Below are 22126 nucleotides of genomic sequence, written 5' to 3' on the forward strand. Positions count from 1 at the left end.
TTTTAGCACATACCACACAGTTCACACAGATTGGCTGGATGTACTTGCGACATGGCGCTGGTGTTGGTAAGCTGGAAAGCGGAGGAAGCTATGTTTCTCTAGTCAGTCCCGACTCCAAAGACTTGACCATCATCATTGAAACCATGGTATGAATTGCTTACCTCTACCGGTGTGTCCTACATATCTCTTTTATTGTGGCAGATCGAGAACTGAGAAAAGTAATTGGCATGTCATTTTCAATTGACCTTTCCTTAACGAGACATATGCCAGTGGCATTTGCTACCAGGGCTTTAGATTGCAGTAAAGTCGAGGCGATAAACATTGTGCCTAAAATAATCATGCCCATATTAAGTAGAGACATGCTGACTTCAAAATATTTCACCTCAAAACCACTGAAATGTTAAGTTTAATTAGATTAAAATAACTTGAAATACATTTCTGAAAACCCTACAGCAGCTATTAATGACAGTACAGAACTAAAATGACCTTCTTGCACTCATAAAATGTTAAAGTTTGTTTTTGTTTAAAGACACCACTAGAGCACATTGATTTATTAATTATCAGCTATTGGATGTCAAACATTTGGTAATTTATAATTTTTTGTGTATGGACCCTCAAACACCATTTAACGAAGTGACAGTCACACATTTCATTTTGTATTGAAAATCTCCTGTTACTTATACTAACAAACAGTACCTCAATTAAATCCAGTGTCTGATTTCATGTTTTAAGTCGCAAGTTTTCTTTTATTTAAGCACATTTACTAAATTGCTAAACTTTTTTGGCTAAGCATGTTATTATTCCCCCGGGGAATTTTTACTTCCAGATCGCTATTCAGTGACGAAATTAAATATTTATAGTAATTTTCTTTACATTTTAACAGGATACACAGTTCTCACAGCTTTTATTGTTACAAATGCCATTTATTTATTAAAACTGTTTTAGTTGAAAACTTGTACTTTATTTCCCTAGTGTTATAACAAATTCACCATTAATAGCTGGTGGTTTTGTTTCTTTCAGTCACATGACCATTCTGTGTGTATTCGGCCAGCACTTCCACCATACACTGTGAATGCGACAACCATTGAGATCCAGCTGAAAGGAAGCTTTGTAAGTAAAGTAGACTGTCCAACCCGGCATCTGTCTAAACTGGCATTCTGTGTAAACTGGCACAGTTTTAAAGTCCCGTCCAGCTACCGTTAATTTATTGGGAATAAAACTATGTCTACACTGGATGCTGTCTGTTCCGAACTTCGGATGCAAATTCAAGAACAAAAGAACGGTTTATGTAGTAATTAGCTCTGTCTACACCGGCACGCGATCTTACCTTTACTGTCTGCCAGTGGTCACCTTTTAAACAGTGACTGCAGTTCCCATGTAATTAGGGCACCAAAGTGTTATGAAATAATCGCACCTCTTTGAAAGCTTAATAAACAAGGAACCACACCTGTAGCAAGATAAATCGGATTATTATTTGTATGTGTCATACTGATCTCTTTAAAACAATAAAACTATAAATTCAGACCCCTGTTTCGTGTGATTTTAATCAATAAAATAATGTTATTTATTTTGCTTGTTGTTTTAAATGCGTTCTGGTTTGAACACATGTTTTTATTACAGTCAAATGTTAATATCCCAATTTCAAAAGTCAGGACCGAACTTGTGTCCCAGTCCGCTTTTTACTGACGACTCGTCGTATTTTATTTATCTTGAGTTAGATTGGTTTCTTACAGATGCAAATATCTTTCAGGTTTATACCCATTACTAAAACAAGCATTGCTTAGCCTTGCTTTTACAGATGTCTTGCACATAGTCCAAACGTTTGATTAATATGACGTTTTATTTACATTCAACTAGATAATTTCTGATCAATATATCACAAGAACCATAACTCTGGATGAACTCTGTCTAAACTGGCATATTTTATCGGTCCCAAGTGAATCTTGTTTACACACTGTATATTTAGTACTACCCACAATAGTAAAACATCGCTGCTGCCTCAAAAACTCTGTAAAGTCAATTAAGCTTTTTTTCATGTATTTGTTTTGTTTTGGGTGTTTTTTTTTTTTTTTTTTATTACTAGAATTCTCAGTCATTGAGCCTTGTTGTCGAAAGTTTGTGTTGAAAGTGCAAATCGATTCATATCCAGTGTTCGAAATAAGCACTTGTCTGTTTGTCCTGAAAAGTGAAATCTTCTCGGACAAACAAAATGTACCTTGGTGGTTGTCCAGTGGACAAGCAAAAATGTTCAATGAAGTTTCATTTTAAGCAATGAAAAACATCGTCCTTGTACTTGAATTAAACAAACTATATATTGTGGACAAGTGAAAATATTGACAGACAAATTGATTTCTAGATGTATTTGTCTAGTGGACTAGTGAAAAATTCTGCTTATTTCTATCACTGATATCCCAATAATTCATTTGTTCATTGTTAGTAAAATGGTTAAATTAATTACCAGAAATTACTGTAAAGCAAAATATTCAAAATGGCCTCAACTCAAAATTCCTTGTTATTTTTAACCCCCCAAAAAGTCAGCCATTCTGATGAAGGAAATAACTTCCTGTTATTCTGTTAGTAATTTTTTACCATTCTGGTCCCCCAAATTGCAGGAAAATACAAAGTTATTCCACTGCAGTTTATCTGTAAACATGTGTCCTACATTAAAAACTGGTATAAAAATACACCCATGTACAGTGGAACCTCGTTAGTCCGGAGAGTATGGTTATTAAAAAACCCGTCGGAATAACGAATTTCCGGATTACTGAAATGTACGTGATGATTAATCTCTTTTGATTCACAAACAAAATAAAAACGACACATTTGATTTTTAGAACCAGACATTTCTTCAACCAGTTTTGTTCTGTTGATCCGTCTCGTGGTGTGAATAAGGCGCTATTTGCATGTCCGTGAGGCCAGTCTACTATTCAGTAGTGTACTGCCAGGTGCTTGTCTTAAAGTTAGAAAATGCGATTAAATAAAATGAAATACTGTTTAAGACATGTTACATTGTTGATACTAAATGTTTGATTACTAGCGACAACAAGTTTAAAATTTTATTAGTTGTACCGGTTAATGTTGTAAATCTAGGCCACGTGGTTGAATTCATTTCCACGAAGTGGGTACGTTGTTGAGGAATGCATATTGTTTCTCACTTATATACAATCATTATTAGTTTAAAGTTTTTACATTTACAGATTATATTTTAAACATATAAAATGGCGAAATTATAATTCATTTCTGCTATATCTATTGATATAATACTAGCGCCGACATGATACATCCCTCCGCCCCTAGCACTGAAGTACAACTCTCTCAAAACCGGCGTGAAACTGAATGAGCATTGTTCCACTTGTGAAAGAGTCGCGAGCCAGTGTTTTGATAGCAATAACATATAAAGACGTTTCCTTTGTCTTTATTTTGGGTGACTGGCTATACTCTTGAGTTGGACACCAAAACAATTATGAACAGTATTCAGTAATAAATCATACAGGTAAGTTAGGAGGGTAGTTACAAAACGAGGTCATGGGATACCATAGGGTATGATCAAGAGTTGCCCACTTTTAAAAATAAAATACTCTTTTTTTTTTTTCATAAAATAAAACATAGATCATAGAAATTATATTTGAAAAAACATCAAACACTTGTGAACACTTGTGCTCTATCTGACTAACACTAAATAGACACAGGTGAATGGTTAAATAAACTGCAGTGTGAAATCCCGTGCAGCCATTTTATCTCTGTCGATTCCGTGAGAGTTAATTGGCGGTTCCGGAAGCTGAATATCCGGATTAACTAATAACTTTACTGGGTGGTCGTTTTGTTTTGTGATAAAACCATCCGTAAGGTGAGGTTTCCGGAGTAATGGAGTCCGGACTAACGAGGTTCCACTGTATATGAAAAATATCTTTTAAATAAAATAACAAACAAATTACTAATATTACTGTAATAAGATACATAAAATAACAATTTTATTTTGATTCAAAAACAAAACATTATTATCTCAGTTTTCATTGCAGAATTTTATTTTCTCTGTTATATATGTAATGTACATCTGGAAATTAATTAAGCACCACATGAATTGTTTTGCAGCCAAAAAGGTGTCTAGAAGTAATTGCCCGTTTAAACCTGATATTGAGTTTTTATGTATTCTATATTTACTGGATATTTACCAAGATGGCATGAATAAATTACTTATGAGAAGCACATCAATGTGATTCCAGCTCCATAATAGTTAATTACCATGATACATTTTCAATGATAATAATTTTCATGCATATGTATGGTGCCTGTCTTTAAGTTTTAATGTAACGACAGTCTCATTTACTGTCAATAATTTTCAATACCTCAGTATACACAGAACATTAATTTCAGTGTATTGTATCCACAAAATGTTCACAATTCCTTACGGAGTATAAGCCACATGGTCAAAATAGGTGGTGTTTAATTAATTTCCATACATATGGTTGTTATAGCAAGGATGGTTTTCTTTAATGTTGTAGGCAAAAGTTAAAGAGTTATATTTGTGGTACAGCAAACTGGGATTCAATGGAACACAGACAAGCCTGTTTGAACAGAGAAAACCAGTCGCAGTAAGTCACAGTGGTTTACCATGCATCATTTACTTCAGAGAGAATCTGTTAGAACAGAGAAAACCAGTCACAGTAAGTCACAGGTGTTTCACCCAGACCTGTCAACCCTCCCGGATTCCGCGGGAGTCTCTCGGTATTTGATCAAATCTCCTTTCACCTGTGCGGGAGACAGTTTCTCCTGTTAAATGACATTTTTGTAAGCATAAAAAAATTTCGATCCTCTTTTGTCAAAATAATAGAAGGGAAGTAACTCTGCCTTTTTTTCTCATTCGAAAAATGTCAACTACTTTCGGTTTCTGAGAATGTAACAGGCCGAATTGTCCCGACTGTTTAACTTTTGCCGAAGTGAGAATTTATATTGTTAAAAAAGCACATGGAGTTTATAAAATGACGTGTTATTATAATGTTTGTTGTCATCGTAATGGCTACGAAGCGTGTTGCCGCTAATTCAACAGGCTGTGTATTAACATTCAGTGTTGCCATATGAAAAAACAAAACTATCCAATTTAGTTCTAATAACACCTCTGAATTGTAAAATGTCTTCCCACTGGATTACATAATGCAACTATGACGAATCTGAACTGCCAGACTCCGAGTTGACAGCGATACACACGATGCATGTTAAAATCACATGTCACAGCAAGACAACGAAGAGACCAATGGGCGTCTTAGCTGAAACAGGTGGAGATAACTCTATTCCAGATGGCGCGACGATCGACAGGGTCCCAAAAACCTGGTTTGTCTGACTGGCTTCAGGTTATAAGCGACCAACTGAGTGACTTGAAATTACGTATCAGTTTGTTTTAACAGTAAAGTAATATTTTAAATATCAGAATGTGTTTTGTTGCATTTTTCTTAATGTCTATCTAACTGGGAAAAGGACATAAAAAAAAAGAGTTGAGTTTTTATGCGGCAAAGTGTACCCATGCACACGTTTTTATATAGTGTCAACACGAACGCATTGCGTATTATACAAAATATAATATATTTATTACCTTTACTGTTAATGTCTTTTCCACCATATCTAAGTATATAAAATACTAGACCGCCCTGTGTAGGCACGTCCTGTATAGAGCCGTCATCACTATATATATATATATATATATATATTTTAATACTACACACCTACACGTTATACCATCGAAGTCCCAAACTGCGTTCACCTAACAACAAAAACACGAATACGATATTTACGGAAATATTATTCTACATTTTTCAGCTACGATACGTGAAACAAAATAGATTTTAATCATTTAACGTAAAAAAAATCAACAATTTGGATGTAAAACAAATCCATTCTAGTAAACAAAAGTAAAACACCCTACAGTAAACAGGAAAAAGTGCGACGTTTCTAACTGCGTTCAGGCGCATGCGTTTGCAAAAAGTATCGTAATGCGTATGTGCAGTTCATTATGTTCCATTTTTAAGACAACTACCGGTACATAAAAAAATATATGTTTCTTAATTATGCACAGTTGCCGAACACTTAATTTATTCAAATTTTTTAAAGGAAAAATTCAATTTGTCAAGCGTTCTGGTTCGGTCCGCGTTTTACCAACACACATCGCTCACACTTGATGTCAATACCGATAGGTATTACGTCCATACCTGCGCATAGTTTGTAAAATATAATTTTTTTAATGAATTGATTCTAAATTAACAAAATTTATATACTCAAAATTATTTACAACTGTTATGAATGGATTATGAATACTATTCACTACAATAGAGGCACAAAAATGTATCATACCTTTTGCAGATCGAATATAATAATTGAAAACAAATTCTAACAACAGGGGTCCTAAAAATCATAAAAATTAAATTCTTTGGCCTTGTTGATCTGGCACGTGTGAGGTCATGTGACACGCATTGAATGTTAAGGAACGTCCTGTACAGAGCCGTCATCACTATATATATTTTTTTAATACTGGCACACGCACACGTTAAATATATATTCTTTTTTCCCCCGAGTATTATCCAAAATATACATATATTTTCTTTATATACAAAATATATATTTATTCCCTTTACTGTTAATGTGTTTTCCACCATATCTAAGTATATAAAATACTAGACCGCCCTGTGTAGGAACGATACAAAATATATATTTATTCCCTTTACTGTTATGTGTTTTCCACTATATCTAAGTATATAAAATACTAGACCGCCCTGTGTAGGAACGTCCTGTACAGAGCCGTCATCACAATATATTTTTTTTAATACTATTATCCACAATATACATATATTTTCTTTATTATCAATCACTCCCCCCCCCCCCCCCCCCCCCACACACACACACCATATATCTCAGTACACGTAAAGACAAACGTCAACTGGTAACGACTGGTAACCGTTACATGCAGCGTATACTATAGACCGTCCTGTGCAGAACCGTGCTGTATAGGAACGTCCTGTACAGAGCCGATAAAGTTTTGGTCCCTTATGATCATGGTATAACAAAGAATGACAAAGCAATGAAAAAATACAGCTATTGTCCGAGTTTGTTGGACCCTGACGAGTGACGCGCCACCTGTTTTATTATCTCCCCTGTTCTGAGCTAAGACGCCCATTAGCTGTATAAACATACTTGTGTCAGTTAATTTTGTATGTTTGTGCAGTAAAATGTTGGTTATAAGGGTACACTTCAAGAAATTATTTTTGTACAATTAAAAAATGTTGTGTTTGACATTGACATAAAGTTACTCACGGAAATGGATATAATTCCGGTATATTTCACACGATGTCCGTAATGAGGTTTTACTTATGATTAATAAAAATACAATGTTTATTGCATCATTATAATGATTTTAAATAAGTACCATGCCACCGTTCCTCATTATAGTAAAAACTGAATATTAATTTATAAGATTTATATAAATTTGTCTTTGGTACTTAGGTACACTAACCACAAATGATAATGTAACGCAACCTGTAACTGTAAGGCTGTAAGTGTAATACCGTAAATGTACTAATTAAATTTTTTATTTCTTGTTCATGTTCTTAACATTTTTGGATAAAATATATATATATTTTTTTAATATGTATTAAATCATAATAATATTTAAACTTAAAAAAAAAAAAAAAAAAAAAAAAAATAATATATATATATATTTTTTTTAATGCCAAGATCTAAGGTTAAGAAGTATATATGACATTATAAAGTATTCATATAACTTATTGTAATAATATTTTTTTTAAATCTTGCGATTTTGGGTTAAATTGTGTGAATTTAAAAAATCTCCTGCGTTTTGACAAAATCTCCTGCTTTTTCAACACACACCTCCTGCTTTCTCTTGACTAAAGGTTGACAGGTCTGGGTTTACCATGCATCATTTACTTCAGAGAGAATCTGTTAGAACAGAGAAAACCAGTCACAGTAAGTCACAGGTGGTTTACCATGCATCATTTACTTCAGAGAGAATCTGTTAGAACAGAGACAACCAGACGCAGTAAGTCACAGGTGATTTACCATGCATCATTTACTTAAGAGAAAATATGTTAGAACAGAGACAACCAGTTACAGTAAGTCACAGGTGGTTTACCATGCATCATTTACTTCAGAGAGAATCTGTTAGAACAGAGACAACAACAGTAAGTCAGTTTACCAGCATCATTTACTTCAGAGAGAAGTTAGAACAGAGACAACCAGACGCAGGTCACAGGTGGTTTACCATGCATCATTTACTTAAGAGAAAATATGTTAGAACAGAGACAACCAGTTACAGTAAGTCACAGGTGGTTTACCATGCATCATTTACTTCAGAGAGAATCTGTTAGAACAGAGACAACCAGACGCAGTAAGTCACAGGTGGTTTACCATGCATCATTTACTTAAGAGAAAATATGTTAGAACAGAGACAACCAGTTACAGTAAGTCACAGGTGGTTTACCATGCATCATTTACTTCAGAGGGAATTGAGGCATGCTAGGAACACTATCACTGTCGGATAGGAAATTGAATACACCATTAAACAGGTGCATGTGCAGTTGTGGGTTTCAGGGCTCAAATACCCAACACCCCCAGTACAAGTAAATTTTCTCCTTTTTTTTCCCCAATATATTTTCTGGAGGGAGCATGACTCAAACCCCCTATAAATTTTGCATGCCACAGTCTAGATGGGCACCTCCCTAACTAAAATTCCTTCACACATTCCAGGGCATAAAATTTGATTTTTTTTTTGAATGGTTTTAGTGTTTGCACGAACGATTTTCTCCAGCGGTTCAGATACAAATGAAAAGGTTAACCGGCAACGGTAATCAAATGAGAATCTAAGATGGGCGATTTTCGTAGCTTTTCTCCAAATTCTTATCATAAATACTAAATTATTATTATTATTTGGTATGCTAACTTGAAAGCTGCCATTTACATTTCAGCACACTACCCCATCGGTTCTGTTGCAGGGGAGTACTTGTTGGCGCCAAACAATAGTCTGAATGAAACGGGGATTTCCCAGAAGCTTTGAGCTTCCGGGTGCGAATGGAAAGACCCGAAGTTCTGCGAATCCTCGATCGATCCAATCGATGCTGCAACTCAGTGTGTCATCATGTTCTAATTTCCATTTCGTTATTTTAAAGTCCCTTATTAAACATACTATTTTCTTCGCTGTGTATGTCATATTTTAATAAAATGATTTAGCAAGGGTTGTACTTGTTTTCATTACAATACATGTTTCAGAATTAATGCATATATTTCAACGTAACCACACAGGTGTCAAAAAGTAAATCCATATACAGAACTTCACATAAGTTTTTTTCGCTTCCTATTTATTGCACGAGTTTATTGTGCGCAACAATATTATGGTATGTTCTTGCTCACAATAAACGTGTGCAATAAATAGGAAGCGAAAATAAGGTATGTGAGGTTCTGTATTTATTACATACCTTTAAAAAAATATATATCAGCAATGTATCTCAAACCACTGTTCAATGCTCCTTTTATGAGCTCAGTTTCAGCGTAACGTGCGACTATGTTACTAAATGTTATTGATACTTCTTATGACGGTGCCGACTTTGTAATTGACCGCAATGTCGAGTTCAGTCGGATACATTGTTTTTGTTCTCACACCTGCAATGCTAGGCCCGTTCTCTTATTATTTTATTCAAAAAATAGTTATATTAGCCAAAACAAGTCGGTTAACATTTTATGACGAGCGATTATAGTTTTTGCATGAACGATCCGTCGTTTGTGTCGATATTGGTTTTGCATAACCGACAGACAAACGACAAAATCGTTCGTGCCAAATTTTATGCCCTGCATTCCTGTTAAGAGTTCATGTTTCCTCTCATAATTACCAAATGTTTGATTCAATAGCTGATGATTAATAAATCAATGTTCTTTAGTGGTGTCGTTAAACAAAACAAACTTTAACTTTTTTTTAATGTGTACATGTGTGATTGAAATGTAAAGTTTTCTTCTCTCTACAGGTGACCAATGGGCTTTTCAAACTGTCCATGGGCCTCGATGAGGTGTATACATTTACCACACTGAATGTCGGTCAGAAGGGAAGTTACCCCAGCCCACCTGTATCAAAGCCTTTCCCAGACTACTACTTTGACGATTTCAACAGTGAGTTACTTTGTGGTTTGAAAATCAACAGATTGAAATATATATTAGTCAAGGTTCTTATCACATTGGACGGAATTTTGTTTGAGCCAATTTTCAGTTTTGTGGAATGTTTCAAAATTACTGGAAGGTGGCTAATTTAAAAAATTTTTTAGATGGCATCTCTTGCAAAAATTATATGACCTCTCAGATAATGTATACTGATGGAAAGAAATAAGGAAAAACATCAAATTGTAGACCATATTTAATTCACTACTAGCGTAGTAATGTCTGTATTTCATACCAAGTTGTAATGTGGTACTGAATGTCTGTAGTGTTGAATGTGCTGCCTATATGTTCCCAGTCAACTTCTGACAATATCAGTTGATTTTTGATGTAGTCATTATTTCTTGTTGCTATTTATGTGATCCTTTATTTCTTTCCATCAGTATATATAACTTCAATACACACTTGGTGCATACCATATTTTGACGACACTTAGATATTCACCAGGTGAGTAATAAACAATTTAACTTTGTGTACACTACACCGACTTCTCTCTCACTAACCACTAACCCTCTGTCCTGGACAGACAGCCCAGATAGCTGAGGTGTGTGCCCAGGACAGCATGCTTGAACCTTAATTGGATATAAGCATGATAATGGGATAGTGCATATAAAAGATCACTTCTTGCTAATTAAAAAAGAGTAGCTCATGGAGTGATGGCAGCAGGTTTCCTCTCTAATTATCTTTGTGGTTCTTACATCAGATGCCATATGACCAAGATTTAAATGTGTTGAGTGTGTCGGTACAAAAAACATTTCTCTTTTTTTTTGTTCTTTATATGCCTTGAAAGAGAGATTACTTTCTGTGATTAGTTTAATATGTTGTTATAATTCTCTTATCATTTGCAGCTTATCGTAGTAACATGGAACCCAGCAATTTTGCCCAGCAGCTTGGTGTGTATGAGGTGGTCGATGTAGGCGATGCTCACCGGGGGGTGATGCGTCAGACGATGCAGCACCACCCGGTGGCATGGTGCAAGGCCGAGAACTTGAATGTTACAATTAATGTGATTGGAAACCACAAGTGGTAAGACAGTAAGCCCCATACATCCCGTATGGGTCCAGTGAACAGATGCACAAGGAATGATGAGAAATTGTACCGAAATCAAACAGTTTTTATAATCCTTGACCAAATTTGTTCCATAAAAGCTCTTTTTAGTGCCATCGTCAAGAGCCACATATTAGTCTTTGGCAGAGGCTATTAACCCTTTCAGTTTTAAAGACCATTTTTATAGTGTTGAAAATTAATTTCATTGCCAGCAATTCCCAGTAGGCCTACATGCTCCCACCCAAAGTGGAGTTTAACATCTCTGGGGAGGTTTAAGGACACTACACAGGGTTTGACAAATCCACTGGTGTTCGTCCCGGTTAGTGAATTTTACGTCTGGGCTAGTGAAAATTATCAACTGTATTGCTATTATACATTGGGCAGAAGTCAATTTGAACACTTCTGTGAGGGATAATGACACTCTCAAACATTTGTTGAACACTGCAGGGCTTTACATTACATCAAAGTCAAGATGATAAACATTGTGCCCAAAAGAATCACGCCAAATTAAGTACAAACATGCTGACCTCAAAAATATTTCATCTCAAACCACTGAAATGTTAAGTATAATTAGATTAAAACAACTTGAAATGAATTTCTGAAAATTAACAACTCTTCATCACCTTTAATGACTACTAAACTCAAATGACCTTCCTGTGCTCGGAAAAAAACAACAGTCCCTGTTGTGCCCAAGTTAGTGAGATCTAAAGTCCTGCACTGCAACACATCAAACTCTCCATAGGCGCCGGAAAACGGCATCAATGGGTGGGTGGGTGTCCACTTATTAAATGCGAGTGCATATTGTGGCCCCTCAGAGTTTCAGTTGGGGGGGCAGTGACCCCTGTCTCCTCCCCCCCTCCCCCCCAGTTTTCGATGCCTATGCTCTCTCTTACTAAAAAAGATCGCCTAGATAGCTGAAGTGTTGTGCCCTATTCAGGACAGCCTTTGTGAAGCTTAATTGGATATAAGCATGAAAATCAAGTTAAAATAAAGACTCCTCTGATGTTTGTTTTTTTATTACAGATGCTCTAAGGGTATTCAGGGTGTTTAGTGTTCTTTGTTCCACATGTCCCTCTCCTCTCTACATTGGCCAAATACCCTCACTAATTTGTCTTCTCTACTGTGTCTTTGCCAGATTACCTAGAATACCAAGAGCCTTTCAACTTTGCCCAACAGGTGGGCTGTTTTGAAACACGGCGCACGTCCGACGAAAGCCACTCGTACGTGATGCGCCAGGTCGTACTGAACCCAACCATCTCCTGGTGTCCCATCAACCTAGACTTCCCAATAACTGTTATGGGAGACTATCATTGGTGGGTGCATTTCCTTGTCTGTGTGTCAGCATTTGTGATTGGTCCTTGAGTACCATATATTGTGAAATCCTCATATGTAATATTCAATTACATAAATATACTGTTATGCAGCTTTGGATGTTTTGAGATTAATCTGGATGTGGTAAAAGGAAATGCTTGCATGTTATTGTTGTATATTGTACATGTACATGCATGTGGAAACGGCAGGAATCAAAAGCCCATGCTTATCATACACTGTTTTCACACTGTTAAGAAAGTTCAACATAAATACAATGTTCACAGTTTAAAACTATTAATTTGTTGTTAAATTGCATGTATATCTTAATCTAGTTTGTGGGTTGTCTTATTGGATATTGGTGTCTTAAAACTACAGGCAGAAAGTATTTTTTAAAGCTCTTTGTTTAGAATTTTAATTAAAAAAATATATATTACTGAGAATTGTTTAGTTTAAAAGAAATAACATTTAGAAATGGTAATTTTATGTTATTTTACAAATCAAATATTCCTTGTGCTTCTGTTTGTTTTATATTATTATAATAATAATAATTATTATTATTTGTTTCACCAGGTAGAATTTAGGCTTGGCTTCTTTTTTTCTTTTTTTTCTTTTTTTTTAACTTTGGGTGGGATTGAATTCAGTGGTAGAGTTCTCATGTCAGGTCAAATGAATTGATTGCTCTTGATGGAATTGATTTTTTCCTGTTCCAACCAGTACCCATCGACTGGTGCACCAAAAGCCATGATATGTACTGTCCTAAGGGAAAATGCATTACATAAATTATTCCATTCAGCTTCATCAGTAGAGTGGAATAGCCCATGTGGTGACAGTGGGTTTCCTCTTTCTCTCTCACCTGTTGAAATATCCAATTGCCCACGGTAATCAACAATGCCATGAAGATTGATGTGGATCTTTTTATTCTTCATGTCCCTTTTTGCCTTGGACTACATGTATATTCAGTTTTGTGTGTTGCCGTTGACATTTTCTTAATTGCAGGGGTTGTGTTAGATACCAAACAGCCATAATTCAAAACGTGCTGAGGTGTTGTTAAACAAATATTCCTTCCCTTGTTGTATGTTATGAGCATCATTCTAGATGGGTTTTGGGGTTGTTGTTTGTTGTTGTTGTTGTTGTTGTTTTTTGGGGGGGGGAGGGGAGGTTGGGATATGGGTTGGGGGCATTTTTATGCTGTTGAAGAAATGTTTACATCATGATAAATTATAAAAAATATAAAAATTCCGCCACTGGTTTTGATTTGGGTTTTTTTTTCATCTAGAATAAAGTATTAATTTATTATTTTATAACAGTTTCTGTTTACTTGATGTGGAATTGTGCATTATCTGTGTTAAATGTATATATTGCTACAAAATTGTTCAAAACATTTTGAATGATGTAAATAGTTTGTGTTGGTGAATATCAGTCAGTAAATTATGGAGCACAAATCTAGGGATATTAATTTTCTGTTGATCAACTGTAAATTTTTACTGAGTTGTATGTAACATGTAGTGAGAATTATGTTAAAAACATGTTAAATTCCTAAAATGGAAATTATCCTGTCTATGGGATAGTGCAAATAAAAGATCCCTTGCTACTTATAATGGAACAGTTTTGCAGGTTTCCTCTCTAGGTCTACATTAATTTGGTATATGTCAAAATGATCAAATGTTTGACATCCAGTAGTCGATGATTAATAAATCAATATGCTCTAGTGGTGTCATTAAACAAAACTAACTTGTTTTTATTTTAACAGGTCCGATATTTACGTTGAAGCTGAGATGAGACTTGGTCCAGTAAATGCGTCCGATGGTGTATTCCTTGCTGCGAGGATTGATCAGGGAGGGTGTTACACATTCAAGACTAAAGGAATATTCTTCTTTATATACCCCAATAAGCAGATTTATGTATTGGCAAATGATTTGGGTGAGTCAGACTGACATTACAAAAACATCCACCATTTCATATTTAGTTTTATTCTGAAAATCTCAAAGGAGTAATTTTTTGTTATTTTCATACAAGACTACAGTTATTAGAAAATTGTTTGATTGATAGTAAAAGTGTTATCTAACAAGCATGGGTTAAAATTATGATCAGTGAAACCTCTTAAAACTGGACACTCTGTAAACCGGAATTCCCACAATACCGGATGTTTTTCACGGTCCTTTTTATTAATCAGTACAGAACTTAACCTCTCTAAACTGGATATAGCTTAAAACTGGACATTTTACTTGGTCCCATGGGTGTCCGGTTTAGAGGGGTTTTCAGGGCATAAAATTTGGCACGAACGATTTTGTCGTTCATCTGTCGGTTATGCAAAACCAATATCAACATAAACGATGGATCGTTTGTGCAAAAGCTGTAATCGTTCGTCATAAAATGTATTTAAAAAATATCACTGTTTTTGGAAGAAAATAAGCCTACATTGCCGGTGTGAGAAAGATACAATGTAACCGTTTGAAATCGGCATCGCAATCGATACAAAGTCTGCACCGTGGTAATACAAAAAAATAAATAAAATCTGACCTTTGTTTAGAAGTCTCGAAAAAATTAGTATTATAATTGCATGTTCCCTTTTGAGCATTTTGCTATGTGCACAAAATCATATTATGCTGTTCGGAAATTAAAGGGACTGTCCTGAGTTTCAGCCATAGCAAGAGTTCCGTCTCCCCCTTCCCCAACAAAATAAACATGTATCCTACTTTTTTCTTGATTTTTCAAACAATATCTTACCTCAAACATGTTTTAAATGTAAAATACTACATGCATAAAATCATTCGGGATTTCCTAGGACTTAATTATTTCAAATTTCGGTTAGCAGGTGGAAGAAAAATAAATTGCAGTATATAAAATTTGGCACTAACAGTTTTATCGTTTGTCTGTAGGTTGTGCAAAAACAATTGAATATCAACATAGACGAATCGTTTGTATAAAAGCTTTAATCACTCATCAGAAAATCCAAACAAACGTGTGTTGGCTAATATCATCATTTTGGAAAACTGACCTTAGTGTACGTCATATGTGCTTGATGGTAATGTTCTAACCAGCTTTTTCTCCATCATTCAACGTGTCCAGCTATTTCCTTCATGACCACCGTCTACTTTCGCTATAAAATGCTACCTGTGTTAGCACGCCATCGACATATTTACAGTTTACAAAAGTTTGCTGAAATTCTCAGTCCTGACGTCACGATATTCGGTGTTTGAAGTACGTTATAGAACCGTTATGGGTAGTTTCTTACAATATTATATTATATACTGCTACCATTAGATTGATTTAGTTTAAAGGCCATTTTGCCTGTCGCAAGAGTATGTACCTTGTATTACGAACATACAAAGCGGGGCGCGAGATCTCATGCCACCGTCGCAGGAAAATCGTGTTCTCGTTACTATGAATAGCATTTTACAGAATTTCGAATTTCCAACGAATCCAAACTGATGTTAATAAATGTTTATTAAATTATATCGACGTTTTAAAATGTTTAACAAATATCATCTACTGATCAATATTATACTTGTTCAAGCCTACATTAAAATTAGTTAAATATTAACAACAACAAAAATTCTTCCCCAAAAGAGGTAGAAAAAGATTTTGACACAGGTCGATTTTCATGGGTCGGTCGGGTTAGGACAAACAAACCTAATTTTTATTTTCGCCTGGTAGCTTTTAAGTTGGTCCTAGCACACAAAAACTGTATTTTTGTATTTATGATAGAAGAAAAGCTACGAAAATCGATCATCTTAGATTCTAGTTAGAATATTGTTGCCCGTTAACCTTTTCATTTGTATCTGAACTACTGAAGAAAATTGTTCGTGTAAAAACTAAAACCACACAAACGACATATTGGTTGTCTGAAAAATTCAAATTTTATGCCCTGGGTTTTTACTGTAGTTAGTTAATCATTGTATTAGATTCGTTCTGTTGTTTTGCAATAATTATTACCATATGTGACCATGTCTGCGAAAAAGGTTACAGATGAGGAAAAATAGCATAATATTATTTGGTCATTTCTTGTTAGCCAGTGGTCAGAGCAGTGTGATGACAACAAATTATGGCTCAAAATATATCTGATGACAGGAATCCTCAAATGAGGGTTGTCTCTATTTCTAAAAGAGTCGGAGTGTTAAGAGGTTTATGATAGTATTCCAGGAAATTAATACATAGCCAAACTATTAATTCATCAGGAAAGATAATGAACAAATAACAATTAACAAAAAAATGCTTTTCCTTTTAATGTAATATCTAAAACACTTATATGTTGATATTATTTTCAATCAGCAGGTGCCCCACATGTGCCACACTGAAATCCCATGTGATGCCATTTTAAAGGATATTTACTATGATTGAAGTCATGCCTCATCTGTACTCTTTTTGGTAGATGTCACATATGGTCGAAGTAGTTCTACTGTTTATGTATGAAGCCATTTATAAATATTCAAGAAATTTCAGCACATCTTGCAAATACATGTAGGAATTACTTTGTCTTTTATGACAAGCACTGTATTGTATTTATTGTTTGTTACATTATAAAAATGTATTTATCACTTATTGACCATCAGTGAGGTCAGCATCAGGTTTCATGGACCGAAGTAATTAATATCACATTGACTGACAAGTCTATAGTGGGTAGGGTTTTTTTCTGCTTTCAGCTCAAACACAGACTATCATCAAGGGCAATATTCCTCAAGTCCAGAAGGGCTGGAACAAAGTATCACTTCTCATTGAGGTTTGTAACCATTCTGTGAACATTCTCACTATTCATTTTATGTTAATGTTTAGGTTTGCAATCATTCAGTGTTCTCACTGTTTATCTTATATCATTGCTGAGGTTTGTAACCATTCTGTGTTCTCTCTGTCCATATTACATCACTGCTGAGGTTTGTAACCATTCTGTGTTCTCTCTGTCCATATTACATCACTGTTTAGATCTGTAACCATTCTGTGTTCTCTCTGTCCATATTACATCACTGCTGAGGTTTGTAACCATTCTGTGTTCTCTCTGTCCATATTACATCACTGCTGAGGTTTGTAACCATTCTGTGTTCTCTCTGTCCATATTACATCACTGTTTAGAGCTGTAACCATTCTGTGTTCTCTCTGTCCATATTACATCACTGTTTAGATCTGTAACCATTCTGTGTTCTCTCTGTCCATATTACATCACTGCTGAGGTTTGTAACCATTCTGTTCTCTCTGTCCATATTACAACACTGCTTAGGTTTGTAACCATTCTGTGTTCTGTCCATATTACATCACTGTTGAGATCTGTAACCATTCTGTGTTCTCTCTGTCCATATTACATCACTGCTGAGATCTGTAACCATTCTGTGTTCTCTCTGCCCATATTACATCACTGTTGAGATCTGTAACCATTCTGTGTTCTCTCTGTCCATATTACATCACTGTTGAGATCTGTAACCATTCTGTGTTCTCTCTGTCCATATTACATCACTGTTGAGATCTGTAACCATTCTGTGTTCTCTCTGTCCATATTACAACACTGCTTAGGTTTGTAACCATTCTGTGTTCTCTCTGTCCATATTACATCACTGCTGAGATCTGTAACCATTCTGTGTTCTCTCTGTCCATATTACATCACTGTTGAGATCTGTAACCATTCTGTGTTCTCTCTGTCCATATTACATCACTGTTGAGATCTGTAACCATTCTGTGTTCTCTCTGTCCATATTACATCACTGTTGAGATCTGTAACCATTCTGTGTTCTCTCTGTCCATATTACATCACTGTTGAGGTCTGTAACCATTCTGTGTTCTCTCTGCCCATATTACATCACCGCTGAGGTCTGTAACCATTCTGTGTTCTCTCTGCCCATATTACATCACCGCTGAGGTCTGTAACCATTCTGTGTTCTCTCTGTCCATATTACATCACCGTTGAGGTCTGTAACCATTCTGTGTTCTCTCTGTCCATATTATATCACCGCTGAGGTTTGTAACCATTCTGTGTTCTCTCTGTCCATATTACATCACCTTTTAGGTCTGTAACCATTCTGTGTTCTCTCTGTCCATATTACATCACTGCTGAGGTTTGTAACCATTCTGTGTTCTCTCTGTCCATATTACATCACTGCTGAGGTTTGTAACCATTCCTTTGATCATAACTGGTTTTTGAATTTCCTCAGTGCAACTTTTGGGCAATATATGTATGTTTTTAAAACTTTATTTCATTGTGTTAAACTTCTGGGACGATCATCTTGTTACGTGTGAAACCTCTGGACTTTATGTACACGTATACATCTTGTTATTTAACTGTGTTAAACCTCTGGAAAGTACATCTTGCTATTTAACTATGTTAAACCTCTGGAAAGTACGTCTTGCTATTTAACTGTGTTAAACCTCTGGAAAGTACATCTTGCTATTTAACTGTGTTAAATCTCTGGAAAGTACATCTTGTTATTTAACTGTGTTAAATCTCTGGAAAGTACATCTTATTATTTCATTGTTAAACCTCTGGAAAGTACATCTGAAGTTATTAACCACACATCAGAATTAGTAGAATATGGGGCTTATAGTATAATAATGAGGGTTATTAACCTCACGTGACATCAGAATTAGTAGAATATGGGGCTTATAGTATAATAATGAGGGTTATTAACCTCATGTGACATCAGAATTAGTAGAATATGGGACTTATAGTATAATAATGAGGGTTATTAACTCCACGTGACATCAGAATTAGTAGAATATGGGGCTTATAGTATAATAATGAGGGTTATTAACTCCACGTGACATCAGAATTAGTAGAATATGGGGCTTATAGTATAATAATGAGGGTTATTAACTCCACGTGACATCAGAATTAGTAGAATATGGGGCTTATAGTATATTAATGAGGGTTATTAACTCCACGTGACATCAGAATTAGTAGAATATGGGGCTTATAGTATAATAATGAGGGTTATTAACCTCACATCACATCAGAATTAGTAGAATATGGGGCTTATAGTATAATAATGAGGGTTATTAACCTCACATCACATCAGTCTTTGCATTTTGATTTAGAAGTAAGTTTTGCACCAGTATTAACTTACAAGTAAACTTAATCTCTTCTTTTCAGATGGGGAAAGTAACAGGTTCCATTAATGGTCAACAGATATTCAAAGTCGATGTGCCTAAGAAGCCGAAGAATGGATTTGTTGGCCTTGGTACCGACTCCTGGGGCATTGCTGACTTCGATAACTTTTTGATCAAAAATGCTTCTAGCCATCAAGCGAACAATTTTAATAGAAACAACATTCTACGTTTTGTACCAAAGCATGGCTAATCATTTGTTATATGCTTCAGTATGTTTGTATTGTGTGTACATGTATGTGTGCATTTTTATGATGATCTATCACACAGTAGTATGACGATACTAGAGTTAACAATTTTATTTTTATGACTGATGTCCTGTATAAATTAATTTATTGGCAATATATGACATTTAGTAATGACATGCATTTCATTAATTTAAGTTCTAGCTAAAATCACATCAATAATGTGCAAAATATATGTCAAAGGTGTATTTTTTGCTAAACAAATTGAATAAATAGGGAATGAAAATTTAAAAATATAGGGTTTAATCAAATATGAAAATCTGTATTATATTAACAAATTGACACAGTTATTATAACTAATATTTTAATTCACATTGCCAACAGTAAAATGTGATGTCAAAAACAGAATTAAATATTTTGCTTGCCTCATTTTGAAATTCAGATACTGTCTGAATTTCATAATGTGAATAAAAATGTATTGTTCATTATGTATTCTATTTTAGCAGACAGCAATACTACATTCCAGTGAACTGATAATCATCTATTATTGTTATCTATCCAAAATATATCTAGAAATAGAATTACAATATAAATGATATGTGATGTATTATAGTTCTTGAAGGTATTAAAACAATCTCAATTACCATGTGGAAATTGTACAAAAGAATCCCTGAATCATTTCAACTTATTTTCATGCTTATATCCAATTAAGGTTCAAGCACGCTGTCCTGGGCACAATCTCAGCTATCTGGGATGTTTGTCCAGGACAGTGGGTTAGTTGTTAGTGGTTAGTGAGCAAGTAGAGGGTGTAGTGGTCTTACACCTACCCATCGAGTCGTTAAAACTGGCTCTGGGTGGGAGCCGGTACCTGGCTGCAAACCCCAGTACCTGCCAGCTTTATGTCCGATGGCTCAACCATGACACCACTGAGGCTGTTTTGTTCCCTGAATCAAATTTTAGAACAATCCTATCAAAACCAAGAGGAGATAATTCACAATATTCAATTTTAAAATTAAAAAATTATATATAATTATAAAAAATAAACGCATTTAAAAATATTTATTTTGAAATTTTTAATGTTTAAATTTTATTATTATTATTTTTAATGTAATCAAATCTATTGGGTTGTGAAAACTGCCATAGACTGCAACTGCTCTAGTACCAAGTGTCAGACAATCCACTTAAAAATGTAAAAGAAGACCGACCAATGGCTGGATCTGGACATATTATATCAGAAAAAGTCTGCCAACGAACTGCATAGCACATGTAACAGTGATAATGAACATTGTACCAATGACTTGATGTGTCACAGTGTCTTTCTCTTATTTAATGGAAGGCTGCACTTCTTAATAACATTTTCCACAGTGACTATCTTAAATGTATATTATACAGTCAAATTGTATATAACGGCTACACAAGAAACCTGGCAAAAGTAGTTATTATATAAGAATTGTTTCTCATTTTTTAGGAATTTATCGATGTATAAAAGTCACAAATGGTATAAAATCGCGTAGCGTAGCGAAGCGATTTTATACTACATTTGTGACTTTTATACATTGATAAATTCCTAAAAAATGAGAAACAATTCTTATAATTACAAACAGTACAAGAAGTGTACCTTAAAACACTCAAAAATAATTTCTTTCGTTCTTACCGTCAGCCATGTTCTGTAAATAAGCGTAGGAATACATGTATACATACTATTGGATGTTTTGGGGGTTTTTTTTAACAGAATAAAAACAAATAAAAAATATATTGTAATTTTTTTTTTTTTATAACATGAATATCTCATCCAATTTCCCTTCTTTTTTTTAATCGAGAAAACAGGTCACTTCCTTGTTCTATTTTTAAAACGATCACCGAACTGGGTCATTGGGCTTCTGGCCCATCCAACTAAAACTAGTTCCAATCGATCTTGGTCTTCCGTGATGACGTATTTTTATGAGGTTTATGGAAGGATAACGCTTGGTTTTTTAGCGACGTCAGCCAATCAGAATACAGTAAATCGTATAAATTCGGAAAGTTTGTAATTATACATGTATAATAACTACTTTTGCCAGGTTTCTATAAAATAAATAAAACTAACAATAAAACTAACATTGACATAATATGTCTTTTTTTTTTAAGAGTAACGTACAACGTAAAACTGTCAAACATAAAAATAACAACAGTTATTACTGTTACCAATGAGCATGACATGTATGTGAAGAAAACAAGAACATAATTTAAATATTTATTCTTACTAGCAGTATCAGATTTCATACAGGTCATGGAACAATTCTGGAATTTACAATACG

At 34.7% G+C, this 22126-nt stretch overlaps 1 protein-coding gene across 2 annotated transcripts in view; it reads left to right on the forward strand.

Moving 5' to 3' along the window:
* Nucleotides 1-20629, forward strand: part of LOC121383276 (galactocerebrosidase-like) — a 37676-nt gene extending 17047 nt beyond the window's left edge. The window contains exons 11-18 of one of the 2 annotated variants that reach the window (XM_041513195.1): nucleotides 7-146; nucleotides 1021-1110; nucleotides 4503-4592; nucleotides 10017-10158; nucleotides 12383-12560; nucleotides 14309-14478; nucleotides 17202-17278; nucleotides 19631-20629. In XM_041513195.1, the coding sequence (XP_041369129.1) occupies nucleotides 7-146; nucleotides 1021-1110; nucleotides 4503-4592; nucleotides 10017-10158; nucleotides 12383-12560; nucleotides 14309-14478; nucleotides 17202-17278; nucleotides 19631-19837 (1094 nt within the window). In that variant the 3' untranslated portion in view covers nucleotides 19838-20629. Of the gene's footprint in view, nucleotides 1-6; nucleotides 147-1020; nucleotides 1111-4502; nucleotides 4593-10016; nucleotides 10159-11048; nucleotides 11227-12382; nucleotides 12561-14308; nucleotides 14479-17201; nucleotides 17279-19630 lie in introns of both variants that reach the window. The other variant, XM_041513194.1, reaches the window with a different exon arrangement.
* Nucleotides 20630-22126: the final 1497 nt, after the last annotated feature.

The sequence above is a fragment of the Gigantopelta aegis genome, chromosome 10 (genome assembly GCF_016097555.1).
Source record: "Gigantopelta aegis isolate Gae_Host chromosome 10, Gae_host_genome, whole genome shotgun sequence".
NCBI lineage: Eukaryota > Metazoa > Mollusca > Gastropoda > Neomphalida > Peltospiridae > Gigantopelta > Gigantopelta aegis.